Source organism: Musa acuminata, chromosome BXJ3-11 (genome assembly GCF_036884655.1).
Source record: "Musa acuminata AAA Group cultivar baxijiao chromosome BXJ3-11, Cavendish_Baxijiao_AAA, whole genome shotgun sequence".
Classification (NCBI taxonomy): Eukaryota; Viridiplantae; Streptophyta; class Magnoliopsida; order Zingiberales; family Musaceae; genus Musa; species Musa acuminata.
In genome coordinates this window covers 3056106-3076110 of record NC_088359.1, presented here as the reverse complement: position 1 = coordinate 3076110, position 20005 = coordinate 3056106, and the positions used below count along the sequence as shown (strand labels likewise).

Here is a 20005-nt window from a genome sequence, read left to right as displayed (position 1 = left end):
GCATTATAATATAAAATACTTAATGATTTGAGAAAAAGTTTAGAAACAATTAATGTCTATTAAGAACTTGAGTTATACTGTATTGATTGATAATCCATTGACTTAGGATTTACGACCTAAAGTGTTTGAAAGAATATATTCTTATGATTGAGTTTCTGAGCAACCCATAAAAGATATGTAATATATATTTGAGTGGACATTATAATTAAAGTGTTTGAAAGAATATATTCTTACGATTGAGTTTGTGAGCAACCCATAAAAGATATGGTAATATATATTTGAGTGGACATTATAATTGATATTCTTATTTATGTAATTAAAATTATTTATTTTTACTATCTTATTCGTATTTATATATGCATATATTATAGTTGAATGCAATAATATGATTATTTTGATAAGACATATTATAAGAATAATTTTGGACTACATTAGTAAGAGCTAATGATGTTATGATAAATGAAAATAAATATGACATTGATGACATACAATCGCGACTCACATTGATAATCAGGCTTAATATGATATTATTATATTTATTGAATTTATTAACCTATTTTATAAAATTCGTGCACACTTGTAAGATATTTTTTTTAAGTTTTATAATTTAATTAAATAAAATTATTATTTAAATAATTTTTTTTATATATTCTAATTTTAAATATATATTTTAATTTTAAAATTTTTATATCTTACTAATTAATGCATCAAGTGAAAGAATATTAAATTATATGATATTATCAAATTAGGTAAGATATATTATAGATTTGATTGGATTTTGATTACGATTATCGATCAATAGAAAGAAAGTCTAATTATGATAGGATTTCCCAGAAAATAACTTTGATCGGAGGGACTGTCCTAATTACCATCTTAGACCTTATGCTCTTGTCTATAAAAATACAGAATCTAATAGTTAGACCTTATTTCATCTTCCTTTTAATCCATCGTTATCTTATAAAGGATAAAAAGAGAGGGAAGACGAGTTTGATTCTCCTCATAGATTAATATTGCTATATTTTTGGATCCAACGATAGTACGTTTACAAATCAAATAAAGACTTTCTGAATGATATTGAAAGATATGTTTCGTACCTTTGATTTTAGTTTTTGACATTAAAATTCTTTACATAATCATAAAATAATCATAATGTTTATTCACATTTACATGTTGATAGTAGTATGATTTATCATGATGTAATATGATTATTTTATGACATGCAATTGGGTCGAAACATAAGTTGACGACAACCTACAAAGCATAATTAGAGTTGGGTTCGGATCCTCTTTTATCATATTCATGACCGGATGGAAAGCGAATCCGATCCAATCATACTCGGAACTGTCCGATGCACATGTGCACGCATATCCACCGTTGATTAATTAACATTTTATAATCATATTAAAAAAGAAGGTAAGGTTTTCTCGAGGCCAACCAATAGCCGCCTATTTTGGCATACAAAATAATTGGGTTCGCTCGGTCTTTCTTTTTATTCTCGTTCTCAGTCAAGCTTTCTTCTTTTTCACTTGAAAGGCGGGGAGGAGGCGAGATGAAGCTGGCGGCGGGCAAGCAGGTGAATGGCAACGGAAGAGAACTCGCAGCGGGGCGTGGAATCGACATACGAGAGCGCGGGAGGGATGACGTGGTGGGTGGGGGTGAGCGTGGTGTCTGCCTTCTTCGCCTCCCTGGAGGGCTGCTCCTGCATCAACCTCAGCACTGCGGAGGACGAGCACGATGAGCCGGAGGAGGCCAAGGACCGCCCCCTCATGCTCCCCAAGCCCATCAGCCACGACGAGTACGACGACCTCCAGCTCCGACCCCCCTTCCCTTCTCCTCCTCATCATTCTTGAAATCGATTGATCCGTGAATCTCCCAACGCCATCCGCTTTTTCTTCTCCTTTTTTTTTTTCCCCTTATATTATACGATATGTCGATGTAATTAGATTCGAGTTTGCCCTAAAAATCAGATTATGAAGAACAATGTATCTCTTGATAATGATATCGAGTTTGCCCTAAAAATCAGATTATGATGAACAATGTATCTCTTGATCATGATATAATTGGGTTGATGTTGCAAGATCTAACGTTGGTATTATACGAGATATGTGGATTGCAATACCATTGCCTGTCGTAAATTCATATTGTGACATCAAGATATGACTTATCGTGAATCTTAATGCATGTATGCTTGATATCTTGCAACATTACGTTTCGACAAGAAAAGATGATGGTGATGATCCGTGTTGGTAGGTGGACTTCAGCTGCCCTAGATCTGATTTCTCGGTCAGCTAGATTTGTCATCGACGTTAGTTCCCCTACGTTATATTTTCTTCTTACTAGGTCACCGTTGTTAAATGAGAAATGAATCGATTAAGATAGAAAAATGTGTTCATCTTCATTAGCTTGAGCTTAAACTCATCAAGTTAATGATATCGATTATTCCCGGTCACAAAATGATATCACTACCAATCTACAACTAACTGGATATGGAAGATGAACCCACCTTAGAGTTTTGGAGTAAGATTACTCCATTGGATTAAATTCTATAAAATATGTGGGCATGACTCTCTGTGCTATGGACACAATGAGACTTCGTTGATGCTTGTCGACCGATCATGGAATTTAAGCAGCAAGGTCACTATTTTCAAACACATAGTAAATTAATTTATTTGTAATGAAAATCAAGATCACCAATGCATCATTATGCTTCACCAACAATATCTTCCTACATCATTTTAAGAAGCATCATGCATAACCTCTAGTAAAGTCGTATTTATCGATTCATCTTATATCATATAGCCAACGGTACGTAAAGTTGATAAAAACAAAATGAACATCATACAAATATACCTGGAGTGCCATAACAGAAGGCCATTATTGAAAGAAACATTAAAGACGTTTAACTAGACAACACTTTCTACACATGCAATGCATACTGCATTGACAGGCGAACAAATCCACCTCTCAATCTAAGAGCTCTCATATCATGCAGGTCATCGGATAAGAAGTGAACATACGAACTTTGATTTGATGAGGTAATATGATATTAGGTCTACGCAAATACCAAAGTTGCAGTGACTTACTCTTTGGTACCTTCACCAATGCCAACTTCCTTAGACTCTGCACCACAACCTACTTCCTCACCATGATCCGATGAACCATGTCCCTTTAGTTCTGCATGTTGTTCTGATTCATCACCATGACCTGACGCACCATCCTCCTTTGGCTCTTCACTATGTTCCACGTTTGTGCTACTTTCTGCTTGACCATCCTCCTTTGTTTCTGCACTATGTCTATCTCGTTTATCTGAATCATCTGTAGCCTCTAAGGTTTTTTCTGTTATTTCAGAGGTGCCGTCACTAGACCCCTCGGTCTCTGGCACTGTCTTCTTGATTGTTCCAACTTTGGCATATTTGCCCATGAACTTGTATTCCCAATCCTGTAAGGCCTCAAGCTCAAAGGGGCCAAGACCAGAGATATCACCAGTCAAATCGTTTTGTTCAAATGACATCTTTGCCAACGCTCTACTTGCATCTTTACCAGCAAATAATGCATATGGACCACCAGGTCCATAGAACATCCTGAGGAGGGAAACATAAGAAAATTTTAAGATTTCATATACTAAAGGTTTTTGTTGATACACGCAAAGCAGCATAAGGCCAAGCTGAAATAGATGAAAAAAAAAGGATTCTGCATGATTAGTGGCAAAACATATAAACAAGAATTCCATTCTGTTTACTGCCAAGAAGATCATCATTTGATTGTTGAAGATTTCAATGCATTCAACGTGAAGCATAGGAAGTTGGGAGAAGTCAACAAACCATAGGTGATATAGCAATCTTCCAGTAATACCGTCCACAAGAGGCCACACCTGCTAAGTCTCGTGTATGTGGAAAATAGTCTTGCCGACCACATTCTGAAGATAAGCAACATGCCCATGAAGATAATTTTCAAATAATATACACTTTGTTAAGGCTTCACAAAATTGTTTTACTACATACAGCGAGCTGGGTTCAGGAAGCACTGAAGTCAAATGAGATGCATCACTATTCTTTTTACGGAGATAGATTGAGGTGCCAAAATCATATTATTAAAATACTGCAAAGGAGAATCTCAGAGCAAATCAGGTAAATCTATCACAAAGTTCATCCTGGCTAGCCACTGATAATGCCTCTAACTAAACAGATTACCGATCATCAGGTCTCCTGACATATGACTGATCTTGACTTTCTAGCTTCTACAATCACGTAAAATTATCTTTTCATCCAACCTCTTGCTATGGTTATTTCCCCATTTCAAAAGACACACAAAAGATCCAAGACGGAGCAGCGCCTAGCAAATCTAGAAGTTAATTCTCCAAACCACTCCCTGTATTCTTGGGTTCTCCAGTACCAGTTTTACCTTAAAGCACTGTAGGCATGACACTACTGACTGGTCCATCATGGTACAGTACAATGCCTTGCACGTTGTCTATGACGAGGCATATGGAATGACTTTGTTCACATAAGTTTTCTGATTGTTCATGTGCAAAGCATGAATAAGCTATTTTGTGTGATGCATGAAGAAATCACTTCGTCCAAAGCCATGAAAACTCACCTTCAAAATGACTACATACATAATTCCTCTTGCTTATCAGGGAGAAATGGTTGGTAGTAATATTTAAAAGGGGCTGAATCATCCCCCTTAGAAGTATTACATAAGCTGAACATACTACAATCTTATTTTCCGACTGATAAGATAGTAATGAAACATAAACCAGCACCTATATACATATATTATACATATATATGCAGCAAAAGGTCTCCAAAAATCAACTCAGGCCAACATGCTAATGCATTGTACGATTTTCTTAATTTTATTACACTGCAGGTATTCCACCAACCAACTTTAAAGCACAACCGGTTGTTCTAGCTCAAATAATTTGGTATTTGAATTAGATTAAAAGGTACCTAAATACACTATGATCCAGCATTAATCTATTTAATACTGCAACCATTGTAGTATACGGGGACAAGACCTGATTCCCGTTTCCTGTAATTTTCTTTAAAGCAGAAGAAAATAACCTCGCTCCATCTACTTAGCACTCTTAGACCAAAGTTAAAGCATAAAGCTTTAAAAAAAATTAACAAACAATGATCGTCCAACCAAAAAGTAAAGTGATAAAACCATACTAACAAGAGTAGCAACGACAACGTTGTCGCTTTATCCATAGAAGTCCGATTCAAAGTTCAAGAGGTATTGTCAAGGTGAGCAGCCTTAGCCCTGCAAGGGTTAATTTGGACTGTTTCCAAAGGCCAGTCCAAGTGCACAAGGCTCTTGCTCGCAGCCTCACCTTCGTAGGTAACTCAGAGTCTGATCTAACCATTACCAAGGTCAGGTTTAAGAGCCATAGTGCGACAAAACCCTGAGTAAATCATCGAGACATCAAGATACAGGAAAACTGATCCCAGAGGAAAAAGGTAATCTAGGCATAGCAGAAACAAAAGCATCAACTAAACAAACTAACAGGGAGATGGGAAACAGAAACACCTCAGGCCCAACACTAAACCCTAGAAAGACCTACAACGAAACGGAAACCAAATCGATCGAACACACTCCATTGATCCGAAACCATACGGATGGGGGATCGAGGGAGAGGAAGCAGACCTGCTCTGGGTGACGTCATAGATCTGGCCCTTGATAGCCATGAGGAGCGGCTTCTTAGGATCGGACCCGTCGTAGGCACGGAGCTCCTCCTCGGTGACCTCCCCGAGCTGGACGGGCGGCGGGAGCGGGTCGACCTCCACCTGCCTCGGCGGCGGGGGCGGCGGTGGTGCCAGGAACCCCGCGACCGTGTAGTAGAGCGCCACCGCTACTGCCAGCACCGTGAAGAACGTCGCCGGCGACAACCCCGTGTAAGCCTCGATCGCCCTCTTCGACACCTCCCATACCTCCGCCACCGCCATCTCCTTCTCTCTACCGAGCGGAAGCGGAGATCCCAAGACGAGGAGGGGAAGGGAAGAAGGACGCGACCCGTCGTTTTATAGACATCAAACAGGCCGCTACAATAGCAAGCACTGGCGGCGACCATTTGGTTTCATTCATTTCGGTATCCAGATCAGCTGTCCAGTGCCAAACAGGCTGCGGTCGCACAACCCCAATCACCAATGGCTACCTGCCACATTGATTGACTCGACAATCGAAACATCGGCATGGGAGGAAAAACAAAAACGTTTTATTTCTTGTTGTTTATAAAAACATGAAAGACAGCAACAACACTAATTTTAGTATAAGCAATTAGGCCAGCCAGATCTCATCCAATGTTATTGTTATTTCAAAAACGTTTTTCTATGCTAGATCAAAATTTCTTATTATACTCGCTTAAATTAAAATAAATATACTTAAAAAAGGCTTTTCCCTTAGTATCATGAAATTTTAATTCTCTATATTAATCCATCACTTACAATTCAAAACCTCCCGACAGTAGGAATTTTTAGGAGAATATATATGCACATACCACAGAGAATCTAATATATTTTTATAAAAAATTAGTGATGAAGATATCGGATTTTGATTTTAGAATTATGCGATGATATCATAAGAACTTTTACTAGCTAAGATAGATATCACTCCAAAAATCTGATAATTTGCTAAAACATCATCAGATTTTGTTGAATCATGCAAAGCAATCTCCCTCAGATCGACAGGTGCACATATCCATAAAGATCCCAAAAACTCTGCTTTGATGTTTTGAACAAACTTTAGGATTACCTACAAAAGATGACAACGAAAAGTCTTTTTCCCTTGTGGTCCTGAGCTGACTATTGCATGTTATGATATGAAGAACTTTTCCTTGTTCAAATTAGGCGACGACACTGTCATTTGATTGTTATTCAACCCTCAGATCAAGTTGCCATAGTAGGCTACAGACCCTGGCCTCAAATATCAAAGGAGTAATATTTGACTATGTTGATATGTTTGACTTTTGGTGCATCCAAAAATGACTCATCTCCCGCAACTAGTCAACCATGACTCCAATCTGATGAAAGGAATGAATCCATTTTTAATACATTCACGCAGCTGACAATTAATTTAAAACAACAAATGCCACAGAATTATGCTCCATCTAGTTCTTGGTGTTCCGCTGGTAAAATACATGAGGAGCGAGATTTGTTATTTCTCAACTAATTTATCAGAAGGCTTATCTTCTGCGCCGAGCGAACAGTATGGGTGATCATCGGCCTCTTGCCTTCGATGAGTGGCTACTTGAGACGTTCCTCCTCGCGCAGCATCCAATGAAGTATACGATTGACTGAACCATAAAGCAGGGGCGAAAGAGAAAGAATATCAGTAATATAATTAAATCAGTTGGATACACTTCAAAGTTGATTAGATCAGTCAAACTCCAGATACCAATCCAGATTGAAAAGATCAGGCAAGCAAATAATGACAAATCGCTGCCAGTACCATGTCACAGTTTCATATGGAACTTTAGAAACTTACCAATGCAACAAAAAGAATGACGTTGAAAATTGCAACCACTCTCCATTCCTCCTTCATGTATTGGGCAACTCCAGCCCTGAAAACAAAAAGTACAAGAAAGTAATGTTAATCAGATCGAAAAATGAGCTTCAGGACAAACTTCTTGTATTCAAGGAACTTACTTGCAAGAATCACAATCATAACACTTGATGGCTCGTGCATTTTTATAAAGCTTGCAGTCCTTGTTTGTGCTTACAGGATGGTAGCTCAGATCATAATAGGAAGCATTTACTGCAGGATATCCACATCTAAAAGTAGAAGAATAAAATGTACCCATGATGCACAAAGCAAAAAAGATAATCAATTTATTTTTCAACAAAGAACTTAAACAAAAAAGTTGTATTTCAAAATATGGCTGAAGCTATGGAGTTAAGAAGTTTTGTAGCATAGAGAGGCAAACATTGCATATCCATATGGAGGAAAGCATGCCTTCCTTGTAACCATACAGATAGGATCACAGATGGCTATACCATAGGAGCAGAAGCAGAGACACAAAGGTGATGTTAGTGCTAAACTGGAAGAGGTTCTTTCTGCTTGTGTGTTTCGCAAGCTACATAATATGTTTGCTATCCAAATTAATTAGCTTCCAACAAATTTGCCAACTTTAACTAAAGCAGTTAAGAGGTCTCAGTGGACCAGCATGGACTATTGGTGTAAAGCATAAAAACAAAGCATCGGATCAACTTTAACAAATTTGTTTTAACCCAGGAGTTCTGAATACAAATTAGATAACACTAGATGATAGTCCAAGTAGTAAAAATGGCAAAAGTAGACAAGCATACTCTGATGGTGGTCTACAGCAACCAGCCTCGATGGGGCTTAGTTCTGCCAGTTTGTACTCCTTCAGATTCTGTTCGAAGTTAAGACAAGTGAGAAAAGATGCAACAGCTCACATTTTAGAAACAAAGAAGATCTGACCTTGTATCTTTTTGGCAAATTATTGCATTGCTCAGACTTGACAAGGCAGCTCTTCAAGCTTCTCCAGTTTTTGGTATTGTTGAGCTTAAAACAGCAAGCAAATTGAAGTGGACATACTACTGATATACATTCAAAATCATTGAAGGAACATCATAGTGTGGTTACATAGAAGATAAGACTTACCTGTTTTAAGAACCAAGAACTGTAATCCTGAAGATGATACTCCTTGTACCTAAACAGCAATGTATTAAGAAATGGCTGGAGTATCATACAGGACTAAAGACTCTTTTACTGAGATGAAGTTCAGCAGACTCCTTATGCACCCTGATAATCATCCAGAGAACTGTAGTTCCCATTAAATTTGGGAACTTCCAAGCTATTCTGAATGACTAACTGTTGAACAGAAGTACTGCAACAATGGAAACTGAATATTTTAACTCAAGACTTTTGTTTGCGATGGTCTCTAAATAACTGCCATTATCCAACAAGCAGATGCGAGGCTGTGAATTGTTTATTGAGAAAATAGTTCGATATTTAACCATCTATATGTTAATAATGACATTTGAATGAAACATGATTCTTCTAAAACTGAAGCTGGACGAATGCTTCTAACCTTAAGGTATGCAGTTATTCATAAAATTTTTAATATGACAATGACAAATGTTATATCAGATCTTTCTCACGTTGATTTTTCACTTCACTATAACCTAAGGAGCAAATATTAACTTATAACAGGTTTTCTTACCTCAGACCAGCTGCAGCATGACCAGAACCGCTATTCGTTATAATAAACCTACAATAATATTGATTAGATTCAACATCAACATCCAATTAAAAAAATGAAAATAAAGCATGATTCTAGATGGCTGTAAGTATTTTTTCCGAGTGCCATGTTCTACTGAAATGGAATATTTTTGAAAGCCAAAAGGAGACAACCCCCTCTTACTTACAAATACTATAGCAACTTAAAGTAAGATGTGTGTGAATTAAAAGTCACTAATAAATTTTATGGAGTTGCATATCTCAGAGAGACTAATTTTAAACATTAATCATAAAGAAGTAACAGAAGAAAAGGAAAGAAGAAGTAGCCAAGTAAGAGACAGATATTCTATATGTTGGCAATCAAGAGAACTCATGAAACTATAAGAAAAAAGGGAAATGACATCAGATCATAATTCTAGAGACCAGTTAAACAATGGGTAGCCAATTTAACTAAAATGACTCTTAGTGGACCGAATAAATGGTTAGAGATTCAGAAAGGTTAAATTTTAAATAAAAAAGATTTGCTCCTTAAAATAGTGAAAGGCAGCTTTATTTAGACAATGTTTTGATATGTACTTCAGCTCCCATTTATTGCTAAAAAAAGTAACTGAGTTACAAGAATCTTCATTTCTTTTCCATTTATCACATGTTTTCTTTATAATTTTCAATAATATCTGTCATACAGAATACACTCACAGACCGATAGACTAAGCATAATATCTTTCTTGTTGGTAAATCAAGGAAATTTCCAGATTCGATAGAAATTATATCTAATTGCATATCATGAAATGAAAAGAAAATGATACTAAACAAGAATTCCAACCAATGGTACTTACGCTACTACTGTGAATATCATGATTGAGACCAAAATCAAGCACAACATGACAAGATACTGAAATTTCAGTGTCAAGGACGTCTTAAGTATGAGAAGGATAAACGACAAAAAGAAAAAAAAAAAAAAAACTAATTGACATGTTGCAACTTATTAGAAGGATACCACCCACAGCAGTACAGTGACATTCTTCCAAGCTCCCAAGAAACCTATCAAAGATCTACAATATGGAGTAAACCAACATTAATCCTGAAAACGTGAAAGCAAGTATCGAACATTAACATCTTCAGAACGGATCAAAAAGGAAAGAGGCTTACACTAAAAGGATCAATGCACCAAGACCTATGACAGGGAGGGTTAAGGACTTTCGGCATTCATCGTGGTGGATGCTCATCCATACTCCAAAGCAAACAACTGCCACTGCTAGTATCTGCAACATCAGATTAGGAGAAAACTACTTTAAAGGTGATGTTGATACAAGATTTAAGTAGCATGTCTACAAGAAAAAAAGATCTCGCTTTCTTTTTCTCTCCATTTGCTAACTTCAAATAGCAAGCAGCATTATCAGAGAGCAGGAATTGATCCATCTATCCTAATTTTCTATTCTTCGAAACAAGATTAGGACTTGAGGGCAAATGCGGGTGATATTCCATTACTCCAAAAACCAAAAGAAAGGACGATCAACTTAAAGGCTTAAGCAACAGACAATTTACTGACGTCTCTTAGAAAAGCCACACGCTTCACCAAAAATAGGGAGAAAAAGAGCAGTTTTTTCTTGAGAAAGCATGCATTAATCATCCAAGGAAATGCACCCAAAACTACAGAACGTTCAAAAGGGAAGTCGAGTAATACGAAAAGCACCAACTTTCAAGACCAAGAAATGCAATCAAAACGACAATCCTAGTGTTCAGCTCGGGAATGGGGATCGAACATGGTGACCGCAAAGCAGCTGAGTGGCTCACCATGGTGAAAAAGTTGATCCACCTGATGACAAAGGTGCTTGCGCCTGCGCTCATGGTTCCCCTTCCCCTTCCCCTTCCCCCTCACTTTCGCCCTCGCAAGTAAGGCTTCGACTCAGAGACGAAGCGGAACAGGTGGAAAGAGCAGATGGCGTTTGATGAGGGCAAAAGCGGAGAGTGGGTCAGATCGCAGAGGCGCCCCATTTTTCTTTTGATCTCCACCGTCCGCTTTAAAAAGTTCCATCGATCAAATCATACGGACGGCCGGTATAACAAAAGAAGTGAGATAGACGGTTTTGACAGTGGTCAAACTAAGACTATAGCATCAACTGACAAAAGAAGTCAGATGGACGGTTTTAAAGGTTTCAAAGGAGCATAACGGCCGCACCTCACAACCGTTATAAACTTCTATAATAATAACACGGATCGTTACTAAAGCCCAATTGTATTGAAGTCTTTAAAAGCCCGATCCCAAATCTATGGACCATTTCCAGCCCTGATCTAAAAAGACGTGGGGACGTCGGATTAGGTTCTTCCGAGTCTTTATAAGGTTTGTGTATAAGCCGCATGAAAACTCTCATATCCGGTACTATTCGAGAAGGTTTCTTTCTGATGGGTTTCTTTTACGCCGTGGTGTGATAAGTTAGCATGGCTTGGTTCGGTCCTGGGTGCACAGTGTCATCCATGTCGACATCTGGTTAGCGAGGATCGTAGCCTAGCGAGGTTGGGGACTCTCTCGGGTTCAGTGTCTACTTCTTGGCCTTTAGTTTCTGCACACAGATCGAGGTCGAGAAGGGGCTCCCAACTTCGATCCCTCCGAAGATCTAGGTAGAGCTGCGTGGTCAATCTCCTATGAATCCGGTGAGTGTCGATTGACTCGAGGCAAAGTCCTCCTTAGTTAGGCCGAGTTTTTGAAAGACGTCGAAGTATAGGATATCGGTGGAGCTCTCAGTGTCCACCATGATCCTTTTAACCCGAGCATTGGTGATCCTGGCCGAGATGACTAGCACGTCATCGTGCTCTAGGTATTCGGTCTCTCCTATTGGGAAGGTGATCTCGGGCACTGGGGTTGCCTCGGGCGCTTCTCTACGGTTGCTCGGGCGTAAGCCTTTCCTCCTGCTATGCTATCTCCCCCTGCTGTTGGACCGTCGGTGATCACGTCAATCTGCTTCTTGACCGGCCTAGTGGGATGGGGAGAACGTTTAGTGTGGCCTCCTGATGTAGTGCCCTAGATGCCCCCGGCGTATGAGTTCTTCAATTTGATTCTTGAGGTCACGACATTCCTCGGTGTCATGCCCATAATCGTGATGAAACCAGCAATACTTCGAACGGTCCCTAAGCTCGTGTGATGCCTTCATTGGGTTTGGGGCCTTCAGGAGTCCTTTCTCCCTGATCTGCAGGAATATCTCAGTCCTAAAGGAATTCAAAGGCGGGAGTGGGGACCTTGGGAGTGTCGCATCGGGTTGATCGAGTCTCCTTCTTGGGGGCGCCAGGGGTAGTCCTTGGATCGGTTCTGGTCGTAGCATCTTGTTCTCCTCTTGCTTTCTAACCACCAATGCTTCGGCAACCATGTTCTGGTTGGTTTATTGAAGCATTTCGAGGATGGTTGTAGGAGACCACTTGATCAGCGACCAGAAGAACCTGGAAGGTCGGAGTCCCATTAGAAAAGCCTACATTATCAAGGAAGGGTGAGCGTTGGGTAGCCCCTGGATTTCAGCAGCAAAGCGTGTCACAAAATGAGAAAGTAGCTCATCGTCCTTTTGGCTGAGATCGAGGAGTAGAGTCGTAGACGGCCTTGGTCGCACACTGGCCATGAAGTTGAGCTTGAACTCTTTAGCGAGTTGGTTGAAAGAGGCCATTGAGGCCAGTCTAAGACCTGTACCACATCCAAGCTGGGCCTCAAAGCGAGATGGGGAACTCCTTGCACATGAGGGCATCAGACGTACCATATAGGGCTATCTGGGCCCGAAAGGTGGCGACAAGTTCCATTGGGTTGGAGCCGCCATCATAGGCTTCGAGAACAAGGAGGCGGATGCTTAGAGGGATTAGCTTATCCTGAACCTCAAGCATGAAGGATGATGCTCCTGAAGAAGCCTCGCAGGGCTCCTCCTTGGACTTACGAAACTCATGTTGAACTTCGTCCAGACGCCAATTTACCGAGTGCAACTATGCTCGAAGGGAATCCGCCGAGTCGGACGATAGGGTGTCAGGCTTGGGGCTACTGGTGCAGGGATGTCGAAAGCTTCACGCGTCGTGCATGGGCATAAGCCTTGGGCTCGGTCGCCATTCGGGCAACACGGCGACAGTCATTGTCGTGGGCTGTCGGGGAGTCGGAGGCAGTGCAGGAGAGGGTGAGGGCTGCATGGGAGCCGAGGGTGGCAACTCCCATTGTGGCGTCGGGAGTTGTTCGAGAGGCGAGACGAGGGGAACGATGGTTTGCATCATCCCCGCTAGGATTTGAACTTAGTGCGTCAGGCTGAGGAATGCCTCGTCGGAGACGGAAGGTTGAGCAGCAACCATTCCCGAGGACGATAACCCCAAGTTAGTGAACAGCCTCCAATAGTGCCTCGGGGTCACTATGTTGGCCTCCTGTTCGAAGGGAGGTGGGCGTTGCTCCCTGAGCCCAGGGGTTGAGTGGGTCGGGAGGTGGTTATTGCCCGGGTGTTCGGTCGGGTTGCCTGGTTGAGGTTGATCCTACGTCATCGGGCCCTCCTTTTAGCGCCAATATGATGGGTTTCCTATATGTCATGGAATTGTGAGCTGGCACGGTTTAGTTCGATCTCGGGTGCACAAGGTCATCCACATCGTCATCTGGTTAACGAGGATCGTAGCCTGGTGAGGTCGGGGACTCCCTCGGGTTCACCGCTTGCTTCTTGGCCTTCGGTTTCTGCACACAGGTCAGGGTCAGGAAGAGGCTCCCGACTTCGACCCCTTCGAAGATCTAGTTATAACTAAGTGGTCAATCCCCCTCTGCTAGCTCTATGAGGGGCTTTTTATATTTCTCCCACCGAAGATCGCCCGTACTTGTCATATTTATGGTTGCCAACCCGACTTTTGTGGGGCAGCACTATGCTCAGGCGGCACCGTCTCGGCATTTGCAGGATGGTACCGTGCTCGGGTGGTGCCATCCCGATTTTTGCAAGGCAGCACTGTGCTCGGGCGGTGCTGTCTCGGCTTTTGCAAGATGGTACCGTGCTCGGGCGATGCCGTCTTGACTTTTGCGGGACAACATTGTGCTCGGGCGGACATGGCTATGAACATGGTTGGAGGGCAGGTTATCAAAATGTGCCTTATCATTTTCTATTTGCAAGGAGTGACAAGAAATAAAGAAATATTCCAAAGAATATTGGTTCCATATTTGAAGCTCGGGTATCTTTGGCATGGTATAATTTTACCTCCATGCTGCAGAAATGCTAGTATATACGCACATTGATCTTACCGGTGGTCTCAGATTGCAATGTATCTTCCTGGAAGGACAGACGATGAAGTTAAGAACAGCTGTAACTCGTCCATCAAGGAAGAACGTATCGACTTGTTATTCCTCATCCCAAAGTCTTCTCGGTCCTCCATGACTGAGTCACTTCCTGATGCTTGGCAATCTCCTGAATAACACAGGATAGCTCAGTCTCATTTCCAGACTCTTCGCAGCTACAGGTATGCATCTTCTTCTTCAATTGGACTCATCTTTGTCCGTTATACTGGTCATGGCTTCAACGCTGACAGGTCACCTATTAGCCATCTCGATGCCAATGTCTCTACGCCTGCAACTTGGCAAGCGGATCAGACACACCCTCGAGACCTTCTCCAAGGATTCCCAACCACAGTTTGAGACTGGAGACACAGTGACCACAACGACAAAAAAAATTAACGTGCTCAAGATTTCATGGTCTGTCTCACATTCCAATGATTTTGATCAGTGTTTAAGCTACAATCCTCTTTTGATACTGTATTGTAACAACTTGATTTATGGATTAACACTTATAATAAAGATTTGATTTGATGGACGATTAATATAATTAATAGTTCAGACTCAATAAAATTAACGAGTATAATATTAATATCAGCAACTCATTTTGTCCATGAAGAGAACTACTAGAAGTTGGCATTAGAAGCTCTATTTGAAGGTGATTTTGTGATATATTATTAGATTAATTAAAACTATCTCCTATAATTAATTATCTTTAGTATTTTGATCTTTCTATTTTTAAAATTTATATTTTTAAAATATAAAAATCGAGATATTAAAATAATTAATTATTAATCTTATATTATCACACGTACCATAATTGTCGTAAATGATTGGCATTACCCGATGAACGAAGGAAGGGTGTGATTCACATGCCGAGGGAGTCATGCGCTGGTCAAGCTCGGTCGGTGGCTTGTCCAAATCAAACGGTCTCCACAGATTTGTTGGATTCGTCAGACAATGGCTTTGAGTGAAGTGAATTCCTATCTACAGAACATGGCATTAAATGAGCAGTGGCCTCAAGTCTCATGTCACGCCATCTTTTCTGGATATGACGACAGTAATAGTGCTAAATAGAAATGCTTATAAATGATAAGCTTAAGAATATGAAATGCGACGTTTGTGTACGTATAATTTATATATATTCATCAACAGTTGACGACAAAATGAAAACATTGCTCGACGCACTGTGACGCCTTAATTTCCGTCCATAGTCGGTCAAATCGTAGCAGCAGTACCCAACCATTGCCCGTTTCGAGGAGAAGGAAAACGCTCCCCTCCTCCTTCCCCTCTTTCCCCTTCTCTTGCGTCCTTTCCGCATTTATGGCACCGCAGCCAAAGTGAAGGAGCTTCGTGAACTCGATCCTTATCCCTACCACTCTATATCTCTTCCTCCGTTCGTCCAAAGGGAACTTGCGATCTCTCTCTCTCTCTCGTGGCATTTACTCCCATCTCCTTTACGTGAGGATCTCAAATATCTCTGCTTTCTCCCCCGCTCCTCTTCTCCTCCTCGTCTCAGAACCGTAATAATGCTGTGCTGTGCGTACTTTTGGATGTAGTCATTTAATGGCCGGGAAAGGAGGGAACTTTCCGATTTCGAGCTAGCTACGCCCTGTTGCAGGTGGGATCCCCGCCACTGAAGGCTTCGAGATTCGCCCGCTTCCTCTCGCCTCGCCCCCCGTCTGCTTTAAAGGCGCCCCGGAGTTTGAGCTTCTGTTTCGTTCCTCCATCCAGCCTTAATTTTCTCCCTCCGGTCCTTTCACCGGCCTCTATTGATCGCAGAGAGAGAAAGCGAAGGGCATCGTGTGACAAGTAATGGGGAGGGCGCCTTGCTGCGACAAGTCCGGGCTAAAGAAAGGGCCGTGGACGCCGGAGGAGGACAAGATCTTGGTCGACTACATCCAGTCCCACGGCCACGGCAGCTGGCGCTCCCTCCCTAAGCTTGCAGGTCTTTCCCCACTACTGCTTCTTCTTTCTTTGAAGTAGCAAACATGTTCTTTTCCTTCTTCTCAGTTGATATCGCTCTCCTATTTGTTGCTCATCCATGCACTCGCACTGCAGTCTCAACCAAAGACGGAATAAAGATGTATACCTTCGACTCTTATTTGCTTTTATCAGCAGATATGCATAGCATGCATACTAAACCGCAGTGATGCTTATGTCTTATAACCCTTCTTGGAAGTAAAGCAGCAGTAATTCACATCCTAGCAAGGCTGTAGTGCAAGTGTGTTCCTTCTCTGTGGGGATCACGTAGTGAACAGTATAGCATCCAATGATAGCAGTTCTCTTTACGGAATAGCCATGGTAACATGTTAGGATCTTAATCGTAATACCGAACAAGTTACATGATGGTGATGGCCTGTGCGGGGGGAAGTGAATGACTTGATAACAAGTATTAATGAGCGAGACGATTAAATGCAGGTCTGCTTCGGTGCGGGAAGAGCTGTCGGCTGCGGTGGACTAACTATCTGAGGCCGGACATCAAGCGTGGCCCCTTCACCCCAGAGGAGCAGAAGTCCATCATCCAACTCCACGCCATTGTCGGCAACAAGTAAACCACGCGCACGCTACCTCCATTCCCACTCGCACACACAAACTCAATAATACGTCATCCTTCCTAGTCCCTGTCTCTTCTTCTTACAGTGAGATTATAACCTTACCACTTGCATTTTCTTCTTGACGTTTCTTCAAGTTTAGCTACATCACACTGGCCAGGTTGCCATGGCAGCATCTTCGTGCTCTTCGTTTTTGTCTATTTATGACAGCGATAGCGATGTAAACCAGCACATTAGCATGAGAGAGAGAGGTGGACCTACTGCAATTAATATCATCGTACCTGTGGGCTAGGCGTCTGCGATATTTTGTTTCTTCTTCTCATTCTTATTGTGAATAGCGTGCATGACTTAGAGCTTGTGTCACCATGAATTACACATCATCATGAACTGTGACAGTCCCATCAATGACGTGAAAGCCCCTTCCCCTCCTCTCACTCGCTTGCTCTGTTGTTTCATTTCAAGAGTAGCAAGTCACGTAATGAATTGGAATCATCACACCAGGTGGTCGACCATAGCGGCTCAGCTACCGGGGCGGACGGACAACGAGATCAAGAACTTTTGGAACACCCACCTCAAGAAACGCCTCCTCCGCATGGGCCTCCTCCACCCGGACCCCTCCGACTCCTCGCCCGCCGCCGCCTCCTCCCGCCACATGGCTCAGTGGGAGAGCGCCCGCCTCGAGGCCGAGGCCCGCCTGTCCCGCGAGTCCCTGTTCGCTCACTCCGCGTCCGCCGCCGCGGCCGCTGCCGTCACCAACCCCGCCGTCGACCTCCCGCCTCTCAAGCCCGAGCCCGACTTCTTCCTCAGGATCTGGAACTCCGAGATCGGCGACGCGTTCCGGAAGACCGCGGCCTCCGCCACCGACGAGTCGTCTCCGGAGTCGTCCTTCACGCGACAGAGCTCCGCCACGGCAGTGAAGACGGAGCCGCCGCCTGCGGCGAGGGAGGAGACGGAGAGCAAGAGCTGCGTCACGGGCGGCGGGCCGCCGGTGGTGGCTGGAATGGACGACTCCTCGGGGTCCAACGAGGTGGTGGACGACGTGTCGGAGGAGTCGTACCAGCTCTATCTGGACTTCGGCAGCGGCGACGACGATCTGGGCCTGTTCGGCGGCCAGGTTGGAGCCTTCTCTTCCCTCTTCTCCAGCGATCTCAACGTGGAGACGTCCCTCGACACCGCGTTCAAGTGAATGCTATGCTATCTTCTCGACTGTTAAACGAGCGCTAACTATGGAGCTTACGCAGCCACTAGATATAATATATGTTCTTAGATAATCTTCTTGGTACGTACAACGTGAATGAACTGTGGGTTCCCTCATCTTTCTTCACGCACGTTTTCTGGCATACTTATGAGATGACATGATTAAATGGAAGGTTTTGTAATTACTGAGCTGTTGATATGTCTTTTGTCCTTGAGGATATGCATGATCTCGACAATGCATCTTTATGTATCTGACTTGTATGCAATGGTGAAACATATTTCTTTTACGTACCTACACGATGGTAGATCCGATCATATCAATATCAACAAAATAAAAGATAAAGAATGAAACTGTGTGGGATAAAGATGAGGTGAAGGATGACATTGTACAGGTGACCAGTTGGACACAGGATGATTAAAGAGATACTGACATCATCTGCAATAGAACAGCAAGAAGCCTGCCATCATGATCTCGATTCTCGAAGTACGAATCCAAAAGAAATGCTTTTCCCTGTATCGTTTGCTTCTGAGCGAGGGGGACCAGAGATTTGGATCAGTCTATTGGATGAACAAACACCCCATTCATTCATCAGTACCTCTTCTTTACTACACTGTTCCTCCTTTCTTCTCGAAAAACCATTAGCTATGACTATTGTATTTGTACTATATAAATTATCAATAAGAAATAAATAATTTAATTAAAAATCATAGCATTCCGTACTTGCTAGATACAGTTCGTAGCAATCAAAGTGGGAAGGTTGAGTCCTTTCTTTAACATATATTATTCTTCCTTGTCTCGACACATTATTACATAGGTTCGCAGAAACGTGATCTGAAGTGCTGCAGCAGGTCTTCTCATTTCTATGTGCATGGCCAACATGATTTAACCTGCAGGAGGCGATCTACATCAGGCCAGACTCTGGAGCGGCACTGCAATTGGAGGAGACCGTGCGCTAGCAGTCAATGACTCGATGGACCAGAGGGCATTCAATGCGGTGGGGCGACTGCATCATGTGAGCATCATTTACTTCTCTCTGAAAAGTTGGGGAATTCGCATTGAATGCCCTCAAACACACACGCCCGCAGAAGCGTTGAAAGCTCCGACAGTTCCATCAGAGATTAAAATGAAATATAAATAGCCTGAAAGCAAGTCCGCCTGTTGACCGTAAACGCCTGTCGAGTGGACTAACATCATCTTTACTCGCGTGATTGTCGAGAGATCGAGAAGACGAGGAGATCATCATCATGGAGTCAAAGGTAGAGTGCGACGGCGAGGCTACAGGTAACGTCTGATGGTGGAGAAAGGTGGAGGTGCAGAGGACCCATCCTTGACGTGGAATACAGGTGGATGTGATGTCTTTGGCAGGGGCGACGTGAGAGACTAATTACTGCGAGTGAGATACGGGAGGACCCAGTCTGTGAGTCAGACGCGACGGTGGTGGACCGGTGGTGGTGGTGGTCCTTCTATTGCGTGCAGGGGGTAGTAAAAGCAGTGTGTCTCGCCTGCTCTCTTCTGATGGCCGTACACACGCCGTCGGCCGCGCCACCGCCACCCTGCCACGAACTCTGATTAGATGTGGAAGCTACATAGCAAACAGGAAATACATAGTAACCATTTGAATATTTTTGTGATTTTTCCCTTTTTTTTCCTCAAAACAAAACAAATGTAAGACTTATTTTGTTTTAATTTGTTTATTTTAATAGAGTAATTATTAGTGCTGATTTTGATCGTCAATTCGATATAGTAGAATTGTTTCAATTTGATTTATTTTTTCGAATCTTATCGCACTTAAAG

At 42.3% G+C, this 20005-nt stretch overlaps 3 protein-coding genes across 4 annotated transcripts; 1 reads left to right on the top strand and 2 right to left on the bottom strand.

Moving 5' to 3' along the window:
- Positions 1-2759: 2759 nt before the first annotated feature.
- Positions 2760-6037, bottom strand: LOC103970360 (membrane steroid-binding protein 1). The gene is made up of 2 exons (XM_009384109.3): positions 5647-6037; positions 2760-3581 (listed from the first exon to the last, which is right to left on the bottom strand). Exons 1-2 carry the CDS (start codon positions 5943-5945, stop codon positions 3080-3082), a joined length of 801 nt encoding a protein of 266 aa, XP_009382384.2. The 5' UTR covers positions 5946-6037; the 3' UTR covers positions 2760-3079.
- A 982-nt stretch (positions 6038-7019) lies between these two features.
- LOC103970358 (tetraspanin-10-like) lies at positions 7020-11115 on the bottom strand. Its single transcript, XM_009384108.3, has 11 exons — positions 10996-11115; positions 10351-10463; positions 10199-10253; positions 10038-10093; positions 9185-9232; positions 8623-8671; positions 8440-8523; positions 8304-8371; positions 7644-7769; positions 7483-7558; positions 7020-7291 (listed from the first exon to the last, which is right to left on the bottom strand). Exons 1-11 carry the CDS (start codon positions 11047-11049, stop codon positions 7214-7216), a joined length of 807 nt encoding a protein of 268 aa, XP_009382383.2. The 5' UTR covers positions 11050-11115; the 3' UTR covers positions 7020-7213.
- A 4569-nt stretch (positions 11116-15684) lies between these two features.
- On the top strand, positions 15685-18428 carry LOC135581679 (transcription factor MYB17-like). Of its 2 annotated transcripts, XM_065173775.1 has the most exons (4): positions 15685-15919; positions 16018-16406; positions 16880-17009; positions 17515-18428. In XM_065173775.1, the coding sequence occupies exons 2-4, from the start codon at positions 16274-16276 to the stop codon at positions 18197-18199; spliced, it is 948 nt and encodes a 315-aa protein (XP_065029847.1). In that variant the 5' UTR covers positions 15685-15919; positions 16018-16273; the 3' UTR covers positions 18200-18428. The 2 variants fall into 2 exon arrangements, with proteins under 2 accessions (XP_065029847.1, XP_065029848.1); XM_065173776.1 differs by lacking the exon at positions 15685-15919 and having other exon boundaries at positions 15934-16406.
- Positions 18429-20005: the final 1577 nt, after the last annotated feature.